This window comes from Sapajus apella, unplaced genomic scaffold (genome assembly GCF_009761245.1).
Source record: "Sapajus apella isolate SASKATOON/1434 unplaced genomic scaffold, GSC_monkey_1.0 scaffold38, whole genome shotgun sequence".
Classification (NCBI taxonomy): domain Eukaryota; kingdom Metazoa; phylum Chordata; class Mammalia; order Primates; family Cebidae; genus Sapajus; species Sapajus apella.
In genome coordinates, this window is record NW_022436978.1 from 17,684,525 (window position 1) to 17,696,246 (window position 11,722).

Genomic DNA, 11,722 nt, shown 5'->3' on the forward strand with positions numbered 1-11,722 from the left:
AAAAAAAAAAAAAAAAGTTCAGAGTAGCTTGAGATGGGAGCTCATATTACCAACAGGCAGAATCAAAGAGCAATGTTTTTCAATTCTGTTTGTCAAATTTCCTCCATCTACTAAAGCATCTTAGAATATAAAGTCTCACAGAGGAAACTGTTGAAGAACGATTGCTCTCGAGAGAATAAGCATGACAGAGTGGAGAGACCTTGAGCAAGACCACAGAATTGTCAACTCTGGAAAGTTTCTTTCACACCTACATAAACAGCACCCAGGAGGCGTGCTGTGCACAGGAGCCCCAGGCTCTAAAATTAGAAACACTCAGGTTTAGGCTGGGTGCAGTGGCTCACACCTGTAATCCCAGCACTTTGGGAGGCCAAGGTGGGTGGAACACCTGTAGCCAGGAGTTCGAGACCAGCCTGGCCAACATGGTGAAACCCTATCTCTACTAAAAATACAAAAATTAGCTGGGTGTGGTGGCTCACACCTGTAGTCGCAGCTACTCAGGAGGCTGAGGCAGGAAAATTGCTTGAACCTGGAAGGCGGAGACTGCACCACTGCACTCCAGCCTGGGTGATAAAGCAAGACTCTATCTCAGAAAAAAAAAAGAAACACTCAGGTTTAATTCTCAGTTCTGACAGTTCTAAGCAAATAAAACCTCGTCAAGATTTGGTTTCCCCACTATAAAAGGAAAACAACCTACTTCCTAGGATTCCTGTGATAGTTCAGTGAGCAAACAGGCGCATACTTTAGTAAATACTAGCTCCCTTCTCCTGTAGCTCCCTCCCACATCCACCCAACCACGTACCCTTCCGGGATTTCGGCTTGGTCTCTGCTCCATGTTGTTTGAGAGTCTTTCCTCTATATCCATGTTGCTGTTATTATCTTTGTCAGATAAGAAGTCATTGTGCTGAGATAAAGAATCACTTTCTGAATGATTGGCTGATGGTGTTTCTGCTCTCTGATTGGCAGGAGATGATGATCTAGACGGTGATTCCAAAAATTTCTTGATAGCGGGATGATTAAAAACCATTGTATCACATGTCTTTGATCCCTACAGAAAAAGCAAGCAAGCAAACAAATTTTAAATCAAATCCATCAAAAGCAGGCAAAATCTGATCTCTCCAAAATCTTATCCAGTACACGATAAATGCTTAAAATCCTTCAAAATCTCCCCATACCCATAAAATGAAATCCCAACTCCTCAGCATGGCCTGAACCAACAAAACAAAAATTAGAATGATAAATAATTATATAAAGTTTCTAACACTAACAGCTAGAGATATAGGGTATTCTGAAGGTAAATGAGAAGTAATATAAGTTAACACAGAAAATAAAATCTGACTTTAAAAGTCTCACATTGCTTTACACGAATACATCAACTGCTCTAAATAAAATATCCCTGAAAGAAATATAAAACATTTTTTAAAAGCTGTGTGTGTGTGTGTGTGTGTGTATATATACATACAAAAAACATGGTCCCCACATAGGAGTAAAACGCAATATAGAATATTTTTGAATGATTAATATTGATGTATAAAGTTTGCCTTCAGTTCAGTACAGACATATATGGAATTTTTCTGCATCTTAGATACTTGTATGCAAAATATATTCCGTTACAATGTGATAACACTGCGCTTATGTTCCTAGGAAGCCTACCTTTTAAAAACTGTTATTAAACCAATGGTTTCAGTGAGAAAGAGGTAGAAGCTACTGTTTCAAAGCAACAAAGTTGTTGAATTTCAGTAATAAAGTTTTTCAGAGCTATAAATACGTTTTGCCACTGAAAACTAAAAATAATTAAACGGTTGATCACAAGAGACAAAAGCATTCCTAAATATCCTTAAATAAATCCTAATCAGAACAGAAGAGGATAAAATCAGCACGTCTAGACTATCAAACAGCACAGATCAGAACTGCTAACATTTCAAAGATAGGGTCGTTATGATGAAGTCAACGAAGTCCTCTTCACTTATAAGAAAAGGGAAACTTGTGGCCAGGTGCGGCTGCTCACGCCTGTAATACCAGCATTTTGTGAAGCCAAGGCGGGTGGATCACAAGATCAGAAGTTTGAGACCAGCCTGACTAACATGGTGAAACCCTGTCTCTACTAAAAATACAAAACTTAGCGGGGCATGCTGGCATGCAACTGTAATCCCAGCTACTCAGGAGGCTGAAGCAGAAGAATCACTTGAACCTGGAAGGCGGAATTTGCAGTGAGTTGAGACTGTGTCACTGCACTCCAGCCTGGTCAACAGAGTAAGGCTGTTTCAAAAAATAAATAAATAAATAAGAGGGAAACTTGGACAGAGACACACAGAGAAGACATGCCCAGCAGGAAAGAGCCACATCACGACAGAGGCAGAAATTACAGCTGGGTAACACTAAGGGTTGCCAGCAACCTTCAGAAGCTAGGAAGAGGCAAGGAAGATTCTTCCCTGGAGCCTTCAGAGGGACCACTGCCCTGCTGACACCTTGATTTTGGACTTTTAGACTTCAGAATGATGAGATGATAAACCTGTCCTTTTACATCACAAAGCTTGGGCTAATTTGTTACGGTAGCCCTAGGAAAACAAATACGACTCTAACATGCATCCTGGAAACTGTGCCACACTAAAAGCGGCACCTGTCTACCGTTTAAAATTCAACTCAAACAATGCTCTAGTTTCTACAGGACATCATCAGGAACAGCCTACAGGCACAAAGGGTAACATGAAGGCCTAACTAAACATGACAAGCACCATTCACTGTCACCCTCCAGCCCTTCCCTGGTTCCCAGTGAGCCAGCACTGCTTCAGAGATGATTCAGCTGAGACTAATTCTAGTTGAAAACACTTAGGAAAAAGAAAATAAAAAGAGAAAAAAGAGGCTGGGCACGGTGGCTCACACCTGTAATCCCAGCACTTTGGGAGGAATAGGTGGGCAGAGGTCAGGAGTTCGAGACCAGCCTGACCAACGTGGAGAAACCCCATCTCTACCAAAAATAAAAAATTAGCTGGGCATGGTGGCACATGCCTGTAACCCCAGCTACTCGGGAGGCTGGGGCAGGAGAATCACTTGAACCCGGAAGGTGAAATTTACAGTGAGCCAAGATCATGCCACTGCACTCCAGCCTGGGCAACAAGAGGGAAATTCCATCTCAAAAAAAAAAAAAGAACAAACGAAAATTATGCTGAAATTTGAAATTGACAAAATATCAAATAGGAAGAAATACTCCTATTTCAGGTCAATCCTAACCCCTGTGCCTGAATTTAGACAGATTACTAGGATAAAAGAGCAGATATTTATTTTTCATTTGCTTGTCAAAAACTAAATTAGGAAAAAACATTCCTTTATAATTGGAATAATCCAGTGGTAATCACATTAACCAAGTGGTCAAACTCAGTATCATCAGCAGGACAACCTGGAACCATGTGCCTGCTGATGTGCTAGAACATCCGGCACACAGTATCACCATGAAGTATTCTTGCCAAAATATTTAACCCGAATCCATTAATAACCAAGCCTTTAGACTTGACTTCCAGTTTACAAGAAAATAGAGAGGATGAAAAAGTAATTCAAGGAAAAGAATAAATCCAAAATCTGAGACATTCATAAACATCCTGGTCTCTTCGAAAAGTCACTATCATGGAGGAAAAGAGGCAGGAGGACCACTTTAAATTTTTAAAAATTTAGAGAATTTTGAAGAAAAATTTCGAGAAACAAAGCTGTAGTCCCATCTACTCAGAAGGCTGAGGCAAGAGGACTGCTTGAGCTGGGAGCTGAAGGCTGCAGTGAACTAGATCGTGGTTGTGATCAGCCACTGCATTCCAGCCTGGCAACATGGTGAGACCTCTCTATTTAAAAAAAAAAAGAAAGAAAAAAGAAGGAGAACTCAGGGCTCATTAAGCAGGGTCAATCTGAAACTAAAAACTGCCATTCACTGGAGTAAAAGATCAAAGAAACTCAATCAATTTACAACTTACTCCAAAGCGGGCCACACTCAAGTGAAGAGGCACCAAGGCCAGTTGCAATGAGGTCTCAGTCATCTTTATATCTGCAAAGCCTAACATAATGCTAACAATTAGGAGAAGACAAATTAAGTAAAGAGGAAAAAATGTTACTTAGGGTTATTGACAATGCAGAAAGGTGCGACTGAAGGACTGTGGTTGAACACAGTGACAGTCTATGTATGGTCTATGTATATGCCCAGGAAGGTGGGCTAGGCTTCTTGGATGCTGAAGGTCAGTGTAAGAAATGTTTCAGGCCAGACTTGGTGGCTCATACTTGTAATCCGAACGCTTTGGAGGCCAAGGTGGGCGGATCACCTGATGTCAGGAGTTGAGGACCAGCCTGGCCAAAATGGTGAGACCCCCATCTCTACTAAAAATACAAAAATAAGCTGGGCACGGTGGTGCACGTCTGTAATACCAGCTACTTAGGAGGCTGAGGCAGGAGAATCACTTGAATCCAGAAGGCGGAAGTTGCAGTGAGCCAAGATTGTACCACCGCACTCCAGCCTGGGCAATATATGGGTGGTTGGAAAATGACTGAATGTGAGGAATGCTTACCTCAGAAACTTTTAGAAGACCTGCAGAAGCATAGTAGTTTGCCACAATGCAGGCACGGAGTTTATCCATCATTCTTCTTGCTTCAATCAGTCGCTAAACACAAATGTTAACTCATTACTTTAAAAAACGGCAATTATAAAAGAGATGTACAAACAATTCACAAAAAAGAAATGTGAATGACCAAAAAACAGCTCAACTTCTCTATCAAAGGAAAAACAAATAAAAGTAACCTTTCCATCCAACAGATTCGCAAAGATTTAAGAGAATAGCAAAAAAGTGTTTCAACGAATATGTACGTTTACATGTAATACATTCACTGAGAAAAATCCACCAAGTCATTGAGCACAACAGCAAAGAGGGATTATCTCTTTTAAAAAAAACTTTCTATTTTTAATTGTTGTGAGTACATAGTGTTCATGTTTATGGGATTCACGAGATATTTTGATGGAGACATACAATGCATAATACTCATATCAGGGTGAATGGGATACCCATCACCTCAAGCATTTATCCTTTCTTTATGTTACAAACAATCCAATTGTACTCTGTGAATTATTTTTAAATGTGCAATAAGTTGTTCACTGTAGTCACCGTGCTGTGCTATCAGGAGATTATCTTTTTGGATGGAATTCCAGGTAATATTTTTTCAAGTCTTTCTGCAATTGCATTACTTAAAACATAAGTTCTCTCCCCAAAAGAAAGCTATTAAAAACAAACACACACAGCAAAGAGTTTAAGCAAACTACGACTCCACCTCGATAGATTATTTTTTGATCATATATAAATTTTTTTCAATAGCTTTGGTGTCTTTTTCAATTTATCATCATTATACCTGGTCAATGACTTCAATTTCATGTTCCTTATTCTTCATTTCAAGAGCAAACTGTTCCTTGATAATAGTTTCAATCTTCTGCACAGCAGCATCTCGAGCTGCACAAAGAAAGTAAAATACATCCAAGGCCTAATTAATCAGTGGCTGTCTTTAGCTCAGTCAGCAAGCAACAAGAGAAATCCAAGAAACAGTAATTCTAAAGTGGAGAAGCCTACTGGACATCACCTTAATCAAGTGATGAAAAAATAAAATCACTAATATTGTTGTAAAGTGATCTTGTGTACTTTCTAGTATCATGCCCTAAAAAGACCATCATCATTCTGTGATTTTCCTGCCAAAAATGCTGAATCTACTCACAAGGAAACATTAGACAAACTCAAACTGAATACATTCTACAAAATTATTGGGCTATGCTATTTAAATATTAAAGACAAGAAAGACAAAGGAAAGAGCTGAGGCGACTGAGAGAAACTAAAGAGACATGACAGCTACATGCCATGTATGACCTGGACTGGATCCTAGGGGGAGGAAAATAGCTATAAAAATGCAATACTTACTGGGGGCCGTGTGCAGTGGCTCACACCTGTAATCCTAGCACTCTGAGGGGCCTATGTGGGCAGATCACCTGAGGTCAGGAATTTGAGACCAGCCTGGCCAATATGGTTAAACCCCGTCTCTAAGAAAATACAAAATTTAGCTAGGTGTGGTGGCAGGCACCTGTAAGCACAGCTACTCAGGACGCTGAGGCAGGAGAATCGCTTGAACCTGGGAGGTGGAGGTTGCAGTGAGCTGAGATCATGCCACTGCACTCCAGCCTGGTCAATAAAGACTATCTCAAAACCAAACAAACAAACAAAAACCCAACAATACAGAGACAACTAATAAAACTGGAATATGGACCATCAATTAGGTAACTGACATGGTTTGGATGAGATCTCCTCCAAATCTCATGTTGAAATGTGAGCCCCAATGCTTTAGAGGTAGGGCCTGGTAGGAGGTGACTGGATCATGAGGGTGGATCCCTCATGAATTCCTTAGTGCCATCCACTCGGAAATAAATGAGTTCTCACTCAGTTCATGTGAGACCTGGTTGTTTAAGAGCCTGGAACCTCCCCCCATTCTCTCTCCTGCTCACTCCTGCCATGTGGCATGCTGGCTCCCCGGTGCCTTTGGCCGTGACTGTACACTTCCTGAGACCCTCACCAAAAGTAGACGCTGGAGCCATCCTTATACAGCCTACAGAATTACGAGCCAATTAAACTCCTTCTCTTTTTTTGGATAGGGTACTTTTTTTTGAGATAGCTGTACTTTGGCTATATAAGAGAATGTCCTTAGGGAACACATGTAAGTGTTTACAGGTGTCCAATTTATTAACCAGTGATTTAGAAAAAAAATTATATGCTTATATATCTATATTCACGCATGTGGTGGTGGGTGGGGGATAAGTGATAAACCAAATGAGGCAAAATGTAAACAACTGGTGAATTAACCTGGGTAAGACTTAAGTGCTCATTAAAATTTTTCTCTTTAAAATTTTATTAAAATATAATTACCAAAAAAGAATGAAAAGGGAAAAATAAACTCATGAAGATTCTCTGAGAAACATCTAGTGACCTCTGAAAGACCATAGACCCAAAGAGAAAGAAAGAAGGCCAAGCATGGTGACTCACACCTGTAATCCCAGCACTTTGGGAGGTCAGGGCAGACAGATCACTTGAGGTCAGGAGTTTCGGACCAGCATGGCCAACAGGGTGAAACCCCATTTCCACTAAAAATACAAAAATTAGCGAGGTGTGGTGGTACATACTTGTAATCTAGGCTACTCCAGATGCTGAGGAAGGAGAATTGCTTGAACCCAGGAGGCAGAGGCTACAATGAGCTGAGATCTAACCACTGCACTCCAGCCTGGGTAACAGAGCAAGAGTCTATCTTTTTTAAAAAAAAAAAAAAAAAAAAAAAAAAGGTAAAGAGTTAGCTGGAGCGGGAGGGAGTCTGTGACACCGGGGCAGTTCATAAGAAGGCAGAGTTTCCTTCTGCAGCAGAGAGTCTAGCAAGCAGTTTACAACTGGTCACAACTACCTAAAGAAATGACCAAAGAAAGAAGTCAAGGGGAAGAAAATGCTCCTGAAGGCAATAAAACTCAGATGATACGCAGCTCACAACAATGTGCAACTCAAAAAAGTAAAAACATCAAAATATGGAACGTGGTTTGACACAAGAGAACAAAAGAAAGAAGAGCCAAATGACACTTGAAAATAAATCTGGGGATTTTGGAGGGAAAAAAAGGTAATATGAAAAAAGTCAGCACCCATGCTTTGGAATATGTTAAAGAGAATATTTTGACTCTGACACCCTTTGTGTCATTTTCTCTCCATAAACTGTGCCATTTAGATAGGTAATTTAAAATTAGTAATGGTGGCCAGGCATGGTGGCTCACGCCTGTAATCCCAGCACTTTGGGAGCAAGGCGGGTGGATCACCTGAGGTCAGGAGTTTGAGACCATCCTGGCCAACATGGTGAAACCCCATCTCTACTAAAAATACAAAAATTAGCCGGGTGTGGTGATGGGTGCCTGTAATCCCAAATACCCAGGAGGCAGAGGCTGCAGTGAGACAAGATCGTGCCACTGCACTTTAGGCTGGGTAACAGAGCAACACTCTGTCTCAAAAAAAAAAAAAATTAATAATGGTATAAGCATTCTTGTGGCTACGTCTGCAGAGGTAAATGACTAATACAGTTCTCATATTAGAGGAAGAGTTATTTTCTAGTATTTCTAGGCTACATACACATCTTATATATACAAAGCAGAAGACACAATCACTGAAGACTTTTATACCATAAACGTCTCAAAAAGAAACACTTCTACATTATCTCTTTCACAGAACAAGTAAAAAAAAAAAAAAAAAAAAGACAGAAACAAAACAAAATAACATATGCAAAGAGAAGCATCCCACCAAATCTACTTTGAGAAAAATTTAGGGGGAAAAAAGGTCAGGATTAGGTACAGTATGGACACCAAGAAAAAGCACAGCATATCATCACTCAGTAACAGACAAAAAAACTGCCCCAGCTTGAATGGGGTATTTTGGAACTTAGATTCAATTTAAACTGCAGTTACAGTGTTATTAAAACAATCACTTTTCCCTATACTTGTTTTTATTTTAAAAAGTTATACCATGTGAAGCTCTTGAGTAATGAATTAAGTTACATAATACTTTGACATTTATTTGGCTTGTTGTTGAAAGGAAATGATATTTCCCCACAAATAAAATTACAGCTGAATGAGGGGGGAAAGTTGCAGTGAAATGTTTTCATTATATAAGATTGGATTTAATAATTTTCCTTCTACATAGACTTTTTGGGATACATGGGACTTCGGTGCTCTTAGAGGAATAGGAATTTTCTTCACCATTTCCACTCTACAGATCCTAAATCTTTGTGGAATTGCAACACCTTAGCTATGACTGTGACATCTTCTTTACCCTGCTTGCTTAAGACATTCTGAGGAACTACAGACACCCAGTTAATGATTCGCTCTTCAACTATTTATATGATGTCAGCTAAGTAATCTGATGTCTCTAAACCTTAATTTACCCACTATCTGCTAAGTACGGGGGCTGAACTAGATTGATGTTTCCTAATCTTCCACCATTTATATGCCATCAAGATACCTACTACATCTGAGAACCATGTGACACGTTTAATTAACACAAGTAAGCATTTAAAAATAATTTTAGCTGGCCGGGTACGGTGGCTCACACCTGTGCACTTGGCCAATGTAGGAGGATGACCTGAGGTCAGGAGTTCGAGACCAGCCTGACCAACATGGAGAAACCCTGTCACTACTAAACATACAAAATTAGTTGGGCAGGGTGGCACATGCCTGTAATCCCAGCTACTTGGGAGGCAGACAGGAGAATCGCTTGAACCTAGGACGCAGAGATTGTAGTGAGCCGAGACTGCGTCACTGCATTCCAGGCTGGGCAACAAGAGCGAAACTGTCTCAAAAAAAAAAAAAAAAAAAACAGTAATAATTTTAGCTTTATCTTTGTAGCTATGGAACCACAAGTTTGATGAGATCATTCTTTTTTCTAGACACATTAAAATGTTACTTATTAAAATTGAAAGCCTTAATCCATGTATCATCTATAATCATCTCACGATTACACCACACCTTTATACATATCATGGACTTTATGATTACACCTAACATACAATGACAGCTAAAACTCACAGCCTGTCTCGCTTACACTGTCTACTTGATCAGCCTTCTGCCAGCTCTTCTTTCACTTTTTACGGCACACATGGTGTATTACTATTAAATAGACCCCTTGGCTAATCTCTCTCACAAACCCCTTCAAAATTATACATAACTGTGGAAATTCGTTTCATTCTTGTTCCTATAAGTCTTACAGTGCAGGCATATGGAAATAAAGAAAATTTTCTAAGGCAGGTCAATTTCTACCTGAATTCTCAATTGCTTTATGCCGCTTATTTGGAAGGGCCACAGACACATCCTCGTAATCAGGGTCAGTTTCTTTGATGGTTCGCTTGATTCCAGACATGATGACATTCGGTTTTTCACTGTGAAGCAATAATAAATTAATAATTTTTAATTGTTAAGTTAAATGATAGTTGGGTTGTTAATTAAAAAGGAACATGCATACCAATACTTACAAATGTATGTGTACATACAAAAATAAATAAATATTACATAATACTGGTACTTTAAGTCTGTGTATGTATGTATACACATATGTACATATTTCTTATAAAGCCAAAAGCATAAGTTTAAAAGTTTCCACCAAAAAAAAAAAAATCATCATCATAATCATCTGTTAACAAGCATGTGTTTCCCTTTCAGGAGAAAATCCTTGAACAAAGCAGCACATTGTTCAGACTTTGCAAAAGGAGCCTGGCTTTCACAGAAGAGCCCTCATAAGCAAAAAAAAGGAGCCAGACTTCAATGAAAACATGGTTAGCCCACAGTGTCTTAGAATCCACTAAGCATTCAGCATATTAGAAGCTATACACAACAGAGTTAAAGGCTCAATAAATAATTGACTCTACAAATCCTTTCTCTGGTACTTTGCAGGTATCATTATTACAATAAACACAAATCTATAGACTTATATTAAACTAATTAACAAGTCTGTAATATGGTCATGAGTCTGAGATATACAAGTCTTTGAATAAAACAATTCCTTTAAAAAAAAAAAATCCTATAAATCCTCTAGACTGTCATTGTCCCTGTACATGAGCCACTAGCCTTGTGTGGCTATTTAAAATTAAATTAAAATTAAATAAAATTTAAAATTCTGTTCCATTTTTCCGTATTTCAACTTTTCCCATTTCAGAATTGGCCATACTTTAAGTGTTCGACAGTCACTGTGGCCAGTGGTGACCATGTTGTTCAGTGTACATATGGAACATTCACATCACTGCCCAAGTTCTACTGGATAGTGCTGTTCTTCCAAACTGTTTCATTGAGCACTAATACATATTTCATGAGTCAGTTTCAGAAATCTCATCCAGACCAGTGCTGTCTGATAAAATAAAACATGAGCCATATACAGAATTTTAAATTTTGTAGCAGCCATGTTTGTTTATTTATTTATTTATTCATTCATTCACTTATTGTGGCAGAGTCTCACTCTATTGCCCAGGTTGGAGTGCAGTGGCGCAATCTCGGCTCACAGCAACCTCCACCTCCTGGGCTCAAGCAATTCTGCTGCCTTAGCCTCCTGAGTAGCTGGGATTACAGGTGTGTACCACTACACCCAGCTAATTTTTGTATTTTTAGTAGAGTCAGGGTTTCACCACGTTGGCCAGGCTGGTCTCAAACTCCTGACCTCGTGATCTGCCTGCCTTGGCCTCCAAAAGTGCTGGGATTACAGGCGTAAGCCACTGTACCAAGCCGCAGCTGTGTTTTAAAAAGTAAAGTAAAACGGGTGAAACTAATTTTAATAATATATTTTACCTAACCGATATCACCCCAACAATGTAATTGATATAATTAAATCAGCAATGAGATTTTACGTTCATATTTTTACCAAGTCTTTAAAATTTGATGTGTGTTTTACACTTACAGGACATCTTAATTTGTATTAGAGGCTGGGCAAGGTGGCTCATGCCTGTAATCCCAGCACTTTGGGAGGCCAAGGCGGACAGATCATTTGAGGTCAGGAGTTCCAGACCAGCCTGGCCAACATGGTGAAACCCTGTCTCTACTAAAACTACAAAAATCATGGCCGGGCGCGGTGGCTCAAGCCTGTAATCCCAGCACTTTGGGAGGCCGAGGCGGGTGGATCACGAGGTCAAGAGATCGAGACCATCCTGGTCAACACAG

The 11,722-nt window shown here is 39.6% G+C and overlaps 1 protein-coding gene across 9 annotated transcripts in view; it reads right to left on the reverse strand.

The window, feature by feature from the left end:
- The window catches only part of YEATS2 (YEATS domain containing 2), a 101,471-nt gene that overhangs the window by 81,462 nt on the left and 8,287 nt on the right, over positions 1-11,722 (reverse strand). For all 9 annotated transcript variants that reach the window (XM_032298454.1, XM_032298458.1, XM_032298460.1 and 6 more), the window contains exons 2-5: positions 9,839-9,957; positions 5,374-5,471; positions 4,542-4,634; positions 800-1,045 (exon numbers count right to left, since the gene is read on the reverse strand). In XM_032298454.1, the coding sequence (XP_032154345.1) occupies positions 800-1,045; positions 4,542-4,634; positions 5,374-5,471; positions 9,839-9,938 (537 nt within the window). In that variant the 5' untranslated portion in view covers positions 9,939-9,957. The remainder of the gene's footprint in view (positions 1-799; positions 1,046-4,541; positions 4,635-5,373; positions 5,472-9,838; positions 9,958-11,722) is intronic.